The sequence below is a fragment of the Ictalurus furcatus genome, chromosome 24 (genome assembly GCF_023375685.1).
Source record: "Ictalurus furcatus strain D&B chromosome 24, Billie_1.0, whole genome shotgun sequence".
Taxonomy (NCBI): Eukaryota; Metazoa; Chordata; class Actinopteri; order Siluriformes; family Ictaluridae; genus Ictalurus; species Ictalurus furcatus.
Window position 1 is genome coordinate 627,512 of NC_071278.1, and position 8,468 is coordinate 635,979.

The window sequence follows — 8,468 nt, forward strand, 5'->3', positions numbered from 1 at the left end:
CCCCTCCAAGATCCTTGCGAAAGGAAAGAGCTGGTCCATTGTTCCACAACCAGGACGGAATCCGCATTGTTCCACAACCAGGACGGAATCCGCATTGTTCCTCTTCAATCTGAGGTTCGATTATTGGCTGAACCCTCCGTTCCAGCACCCTGGAGTAGACTTTACCAGGGAGGCTGAGAAGTGTGATACCCCTATAGTTGGCGCACACTCTCTGGTCCCCCTTTTTGAACAGGGGAACCACCACCCCGGTCTGCCACTCCTTGGGCGCTGTCCCTGACTTCCATGCAATGTTAAAGAGGCGTGTCATCCAAGACATCCCCTCCACACCCAGAGCGTTCAGCATTTCTGGACGGATCTCATCAATCCCCGGGGCTTGACAATGAACCCCCATCATTCTCCACCTCTGCCTCTACCATAGAGGGCGTGTTAGTTGGATTCAGGAGTTCCTCAAAGTGTTCCTTCCACCGTGCAATTACTTCCTCAGTTGAGGTCAACAGCGCCCCATCCTTACTGTACACAGCTTGGATGGTTCCCCATTTCCCCTTCCTGAGGTGGCGGACGGTTTTCCAGAAACACCTTGGTGCCGACCGAAAGTCCTTCTCCATGTCCTCTCCGAACTTCTCCCACACCCGCTGCTTTGCCTCTTTCACGGCAGAGGCTGCAGCCCTTCGGGCCTGTTGGTACCTTGCAACTGCCTCCGGAGTCCTCTGGGATAACACATCCTGGAAGGCCTCCGGCTTCCCTGACCACCGGTGTCCACCACGATGTTCGAGGATTACCACCCCTTGAGGCACCCAAGACCTTGAGACCACAGCTCTCTGCCGCAGCTTCAGCAATGGAGGCTTTAAACATTGCCCACTCAGGTTCAATGCCCCCAACCTCCACAGGGGTGCCAGAAAACTCTGCCGGAGGTGTGAGTTGAAGATCTCACGGACAGGGGCCTCCTCCAGACATTCCCAGTTCACCCGCACTACCCGTTTGGGCTTTCCAGGTCTGTCCAGAAACTTCCCCCACCCCTTGACCCAACTCACCACCAGATGGTGATCAGTTGACAGGTCTGCCCCTCTCTTCACCCGAGTGTCCAGAACATGCAGCCTCAGATCAGATGATACGATTACAAAATCGATCATCGACCTTCGGCCTAGGGTGCTCTGGTACCACGTACACTTATGAGCCTCCTTATGTTCGAACATGGTATTCGTTATCGACAATCCATGACTAGCACTGAAATCCAACAACAAACACCCGCTCGGGTTTAGATCAGGGAGGCCATTCCTCCCAATCACGCTTCTCCAGGTATCTCCATCATTGCCCACGTGCGCATTGAAGTCTCCCAGCAGAACTATGGAGTCCCCTACTGGTGCCCCATACAGGACTCCGTGCAGGATCTCCAAGAAGGCCGAATACTCTGAACTGGTGTTTGGTGCATATGCACAGACAACAGTCAGAGCCGCCCCCCCCCCCCCCCAACCTGAAGGCGTAAGGAGGCGACCCTCTCGTCCACCGGTGTAAACTCCAACGTAACAGCGCTCAACCGGGGACTTGTGAGTATCCCCACACCCGCCCGGCGCCTCACACCCTGGTCAACTCCAGAGTAGAATAGAGTCCATCCCCTATCCAGGAGTACGGTTCCAGAACCGAGACTGTGCGTTGAGGTAAACCCCACCAGATCTAACTGGTAGCGCTCCACCTCCCGCACAAGTCCCAGTTCCTTCCCCCACAGAGAGGTGACGTTCCACGTCCCCAGAGCCAGCCTCTGCCACCCGAGTCTGGTCCATCAAGGCCCCTGACCTTCACTGCCACCCATGTAGCAGCGCACCCGACCCCCACGGTTCACCCCATGAGTGGTGGGCCCATAGGATGGAGAGGGGGGGTGCCACGTTGCTTTTCCGAGCTTCGCCCGGCTGGGCTCCATGGCAAACCCAGCCACCAGGCGCTCGCAGTCGGGCCCTTCCTCTAGACCTGGCTCCAGACGGGGGCCCCGGGCTTCCTCCGGGCAGGGTAACTCCTCCTCCCTTTGTTTTCTTCATGAGGGTGTCTTTGAACCATTCTTAGTCTGGCCCCTCCCCTGAGACCACTTTGCCTTGAGAGACCCTACCAGGAGCACAAGGTTCCAGACAACACAGCCCTCAGGTTCATAGGGACACACAAACCTCTCCACCACGGTAAGGTGACGGTTCCCGGAGACACACACATACACACACTCACACACACACGCACACACACACACACACACACACACACACACATGCTCACACACACACACACTCACAAACATACCCATACACTCACACACACAGAGCAATGCTTAACACCTGCTTTCAGACTGAATACTGTATAATAATGCATTATAATATAATGTGTGTGTGTGTGTGTATGTGTGTACAGTCTGCAGACACGCCCCTCCACTCAGCTCCAGTGCACTCGTTCCTCCGTGACTCCACCCTCACGCCAGAGCTCCTCCTCTCCTCCTTTGACTCCGCCCTCGCGCGCAGATCTCCGGAGGACCCTAAAGCTCATCGTTACCGTCAGCTCACCAACACCACATCCCACGATGCACTGCTGCCCCCCGTCCCGCCCTCCCCCTGCAGGTCATGTCCCGAAACCTCCCCTGTGCACTTCCGCAGGGGCCGACGCCCTGAAAGTGAAGGTAATTATTATTATTAGCATTAACCAGCATGAACTTCTTCAGCAGTTTGTGCTGCAGTAGATCTTCTGTGAGATCGGACCAGACGGACTAGCCTTCTCTCCTCACGCACATCACTGAGCCTTGTACAACCATGACCCTGTCGCAGGTTCGCCGGTTCTCCTTCCTTGGAGAACTTTTGGTAGGTACTAACCCCTGCACACAGGGAACACCCCACAACACCTGCTGTTCTGGAGACGCTCTGATCCAGACGTCTAGACGTCACAATCTGACCCGTGTTAAAGTCTCTCAGATCCTTACACTCGCCCATTTCTCCTGCTTCCAACACGTCAACGTCCACAACTGCCTGTTCACCTGCTGCCTAATAAATATATACCCCCCTCTACAGGTGTCTCTGTAACGAGATCATCAACGTTATGGCTGATCAGTGTATATAGAATTTTACAATATTAAAGAAAAATCTTTAATTACTTTCTGTAATTTTACTGAGTTTTAATATATTTGTACAAACTATGTTTTTAAATTTTATCAGCCGATGTGGGCGTGTCCCAAATCATACATCCATTCTTTAATCACCAGGACTAACTGAGTGTGTGTGTGTGTGTGTGTGTGTGTGTGTGTGTGTGTGTGTGTGTGTGTGTGTGTGTGTGTGTTCGTTTATGTTCTGGTGACAGTGTTGGTGTCAGATGACAGTCAGGATGATAATATAGCCGAGTCCGACAGTCCCACTGTGGTTCTGGATAAAAAGACCAAACGGAGGTTCCTGGATTTGGGGTGAGTGTGAGTGAGTGTGTGTGAGTGTGTGTGAGTGTGTGTGAGTGTGTGTGAGTGTGTGTGAGTGTGAGTGAGTGTGAGTGAGTGTGAGTGAGTGTGAGTGAGTGTGAGTGTGAGTGAGTGTGTGAGTGTGAGTGAGTGTGAGTGAGTGTGAGTGAGTGTGTGTGAGTGTGAGTGTGTGTGTGTGAGTGTGTGTGTGTGAGTGTGTGTGTGTGAGTGTGTGTGTGTGAGTGTGTGTGAGAGTGTGAGTGTGAGTGTGTGTGTGAGTGTGTGTGTGTGAGTGTGTGTGAGAGTGTGTGAGACTGTATGTGTGTGTGAGAGTGTGTGAGTGTGTGTGAGAGTGTGTGTGAGTGTGTGAGACTGTGTGTGTGAGAGTGTGTATGAGTTTTGTAAAATAATACACAACACAAAATAAAAGTAAAGGGTTTAATAATATGACGAACACTAGATTACAGTGTTGGTGAATTCTACTCACTGACAAAGTTCAAACAGATTTTGTATTAATCTTACTCCCTGTCTCTCTCTCTTTCTTTCTGTCTCTCTCTCTCTCTCTCTCTTTCTTTCTTTCTGTCTGTCTCTCTCTCTCTTTCTGTCTGTCTCTCTCTCTTTCTGTCTCTCTCTTTCTGTCTGTCTCTCTCTCTCTCTTTCTGTCTGTCTCTCTCTGTCTCTCTCTTTCTCTCTCTCTTTCTGTCTGTCTATCCTGCTCTCTTTCTCTCTGTCTGTCTATCCTGCTCTCTTTCTCTCTGTCTGTCTGTCCTGCTCTCTTTCTCTCTCTCTTTCTCTCTCTCTCTCTTTCAGAGTGACTCTGCGTCGTTCATATGTCAGAGTAAAGAAAGATAACGCAAAAAGATTTTCCTTGGGAAGCCGGTGGGTGTCTCACTCCTTCCTTTATTCATTTCACACACACACACACACACACAAACACAGACGCTCTATCTCACACACACACACACACACACGCTCTATCTCACACACACTCACACACACACACACACGCTCTATCTCACACACACTCACACACACACACACACACGCTCTATCTCACACACATACACACACACAAACACAGACGCTCTATCTCACACACACACACACAGACACACGCTCTATCTCACTCACACACACACACACACACAGACACAGACACACACAACTGGTAAATATTGTATTAATGAATCCTGTAACTGAATTACGACTCAGTGGAGATTATAAAACCATTTGATTAGATGATTACGAAACCATTCAACTAAATCTCATTAGGATGTGTGACTCTGTGTGTGTGTGTGTGTGTGTGTGTGTGTGTGTGAATGTATGTGTTTGTGTGTTCAGAGAACTGTGCGAGAACTCATCCCGCCATTCGGGATCCTTCGTGCCTTTTTCCTGGTTTTCCGACAGTCATCGTTCCTCCTCCACGTCCTCCTCTCCCCGCATGGTGACTCACTCCCGCAGCCCGAGCAAGTCCGACTCTCAGGTAGTGCACTACACACCTGTGCACTTTATTACCTACAACACTAACACTCTGCCACCAGGAGGAGGAGCAGGAGGGAGAAGCCAGGTTGTGATGCCGGGCGATGGCACTGGACTTCCGAGCGGACGGCTACAGCTCTCTCTCACTCTCTCTCCCTCTCTCTCACTCTCTCCCTCTCTCTCACTCTCTCTCCCTCTCTCTCACTCTCTCCCTCTCTCTCCCTCTCTCTCACTCTCTCTCCCTCTCTCTCACTCTCTCCCTCTCTCTCACTCTCTCTCCCTCTCTCTCACTCTCTCCCTCTCTCTCCCTCTCTCTCACTCTCTCCCTCTCTCTCACTCTCTCCCTCTCTCTCACTCTCTCTCACTCTCTCTCACTCTCTCCCTCTCTCTCCCTCTCTCTCACTCTCTCACTCTCTCCCTCTCTCTCTCATTCTCTCTCACTCTCTCTCCCTCTCTCTCACTCTCTCTCTCTCTCATTCTCTCTCACTCTCTCTCCCTCTCTCTCTCATTCTCTCTCACTCTCTCTCTCTCACTCCCTCTCTCTTTCACTCTCTCTCTCTCACACACACACTCTCTCACACTGTCTCTCACTCTCTCTCTCTGTAGGAGTCGGCATTCAGTGATGAGTTTTCTCCTAAAAGTCCTCTGGCTCCGTCTGAATCTCGCTCCTCTCATCACCCGTACCAGACTCTGTCCCAGTCTTCAGACGAGGTGAGTGCAGATGGAGGTTCCTGAATCAGCGCCTCCTACAGGAGCACACACACATTAAACCTCTCACTGCAGATGTACTGTGTATGTACAAGGGGAACATATTATCGATTTTAAGGGTGGTGTTAAACTAAAAGAAAACCACCCTGCCCTCCACACACACACACACACACACACACACACACACACACACACACACACACTCACTCACTTGAACTCAACACTTTGATTCTACACTTCGACTCTCCAGTAAATGTAAGCTCTGCCCTCGCTGACCCAGAGACACGTATCACTTATAAAAAAAAAAAACAGATAGACAGATAAACTTTGTACAGAGTTTTAGTGTTTCCAAAAGCCCACCTGTACATGATCCCGTCTTCATATAAAATAGTCCTGTTTCATTCCCAGCGTGCAGACGAGCCTCAGTGTGTCGCCAGATCGTGGAGCACACAGCAGGTGTGTGATTGGTTGAAGAGTTTAAACATGGAGCAGTATGTCCCCGAGTTCAGGGACAAAGACGTGGACGGAGAACTCCTGCTGCAGATGGACGGCACCAAACTCAAGGTACACAAACACATACAGGGAGAGATGGAAGAGGACAGGGCGCACATGTGACCTAATAGCAAAGTTCTTGGCTGAGGCCTGAAAAACACATAAACCATAATAATCATAATAATAGCAGCAATGATAAATAGTACTATAGTCCATACAGGAAGTAATGGAGAAGGTCTCAGAATCAATAAACCCTTCCTGTTCCTGCTAGATGCACAGAGATTATATGTGAAGAATCACGAGGAAAGACGACAGTGATGGAATAAAGAGCCATACACGGATGTGCAGAACGTGGAGAACAAAGCAGGCGTGGATGAAACAGTGTGTGTTGTGGTTTGAATATGAGTTGTACACCACCTAGTGGTCAAAGCCACTATTACTAATCCTAGTTCACAGATTTAAATGGGGCGTGGTCAATATTTTTGATCAACTGTGTTATTACAAATAATGAAAATATCTGGTACTTAACTGTTGAAAAAACTACAACAATGTGATTAGAAAAAGCATTTTTATAAAACCTTGGTTGTGATTTCATTCCTCCTGTCAGTCATGTCATAGACACGCCCCTAAACCAGGAGTAGATCTGAGAACTGCCTTTTTAAGACGGAGAAAAGAAACCTGTAACAGCCAAGATCAAAGCCCGCATCAACAAATCAGTCATTTAGTTGGTTGATAGGATGAGATACGGTGACAAATCAAAAACAGAACATAAATAACACTGAGCAGGCCACGCCCAAAAGCGATAAACTACAGGTGACACGAGAGGCTTTGGAAGCCAGGGCTGGAGAAATTGCTGTCTGAAACCTAAAACTAAGAATGATCTGTCCGAATCAAACTGATGGGAATGAATGTTGTTTTGTTCAGGCTCTGGGTGTGTTAAACTCATCGGATCGCAGCGTTCTGAAGCGTCGCATTAAAGACATACATGCTGCAGCGGAAAAGGAGAGGAAAGCTCTGGACAAGCTGGAGAAACAGAGAGAGAAGCAGCGGAAGAAAGACCAAGAGCAGAGGAAGAGTTAAAAATGGAGGCAGAAACGGGCTGCGTCTCAAACGCCCCAAAAACTTTCACACTCACTTAGTGTTCTTATTAAAACGTCGGCCATTTTGAGAAAATCCTAGAGCACACTTAGTCCATTTTAGCAAGAGTTCTGGGTCGCATGTTATGGGTGATTATTACCCATAATGCACTGCTAGCGTGTGTCAGGTTAGCAGTGAAAAACGACAGTGAGCTGGTTTACAGACAGTGTAAAGTTCACTAGATTGTCTTTTACATAGAACTTGAGCTCAGACATGCTTAGTGGTCATCTGTCAGGCTTTTGTTACGCATGCTAATTTGTGTAGAGCGCTAATCTTGTACGCTAACTGCTAATTGGCGGTTTTTATGTGATTTCCTGAACAGAATAAAATCTGATAATCCACCATTAGGAACATCACATCCCATTAATCTACCATTACAGACCATCAGAAACACACTAGCATCCAGTAGAAATCTCTACATGGTTTCTAATAATGAAAAAGTGTTAGCTGATTTAAAAAGCTAGCATGCTAGTTAACTGCTGTCACAGCAGGAGTCACCTACAGAACCAAGATCAGCATTTGTACGTGGTTCTGAGGGGTGGTTTTTTTCCCCATCTGTACATAAAGCTAGATCTCTGTCAAGCTTTATCTGAGTGTGCTAATCTCATATGCTAACCGCTAATTAGCGATTAGCTAGCTGTGGTTTTATATGCTATTATTATGACTTTACATGTGTGTGGCTACTTGTGCGTGCTTGCTAATCAGCTGCGTTATAGTTAGATATACGATTAGCAGATTCTGTGTGTTCTAGAATTTTCTGTGTTTCTTAAAATGGCTAATGCTGATATGAAAAAATAGTGCAAAGTCATGATTAGCAACTCCTGTTTGTGATCGTCACAAATCATTTTAGGTTTTAGTGACAGCGTTCACACACACGTCCCTCGTTGGCCCACTGACGTGCAGTGGCGTGGGATTCTTTTTGGCGTTATGCAGCACGTGTTGCGTTATTATCTTTACATTATTATGCCTTATGTGTTATATGTGAAATATTACACTGGTCGGTTAGCTTCGTAACAGAGTTATAACACGTTCGGCTCCACCGTTCTCGTGTGTGTAATAGAGATGTGTGTGTGTATCGTCTAAGTGTGACCATATCTTCACTTCATCTCAAGAGAAATATTTATTGAGGAAAAAACAAAGACATTACAGAGATAACTAGCAGCGTTAGCAAGAGTTAGCGATGGGTGTTTCAATGCGGTTTTTAACGCTTCCTCATCTTCTTAAGCCTGGTTCTTTTACTTTA

General features: G+C 48.1%; 1 protein-coding gene across 3 annotated transcripts in view; it reads left to right on the plus strand.

Moving 5' to 3' along the window:
- The window catches only part of LOC128600677 (sterile alpha motif domain-containing protein 14-like), a 13,566-nt gene extending 5,889 nt beyond the window's left edge, over positions 1-7,677 (plus strand). For 2 of the 3 annotated variants that reach the window (XM_053613329.1, XM_053613327.1), the window contains 7 exons: positions 2,389-2,650; positions 3,322-3,421; positions 4,220-4,288; positions 4,751-4,892; positions 5,495-5,599; positions 6,005-6,160; positions 7,013-7,677. In XM_053613329.1, the coding sequence (XP_053469304.1) occupies positions 2,389-2,650; positions 3,322-3,421; positions 4,220-4,288; positions 4,751-4,892; positions 5,495-5,599; positions 6,005-6,160; positions 7,013-7,168 (990 nt within the window). In that variant the 3' untranslated portion in view covers positions 7,169-7,677. Of the gene's footprint in view, positions 1-2,388; positions 2,651-3,321; positions 3,422-4,219; positions 4,289-4,750; positions 4,893-5,494; positions 5,600-6,004; positions 6,161-6,359; positions 6,718-7,012 lie in introns of those variants that run through there. The other variant, XM_053613330.1, reaches the window with a different exon arrangement.
- Positions 7,678-8,468: the final 791 nt, after the last annotated feature.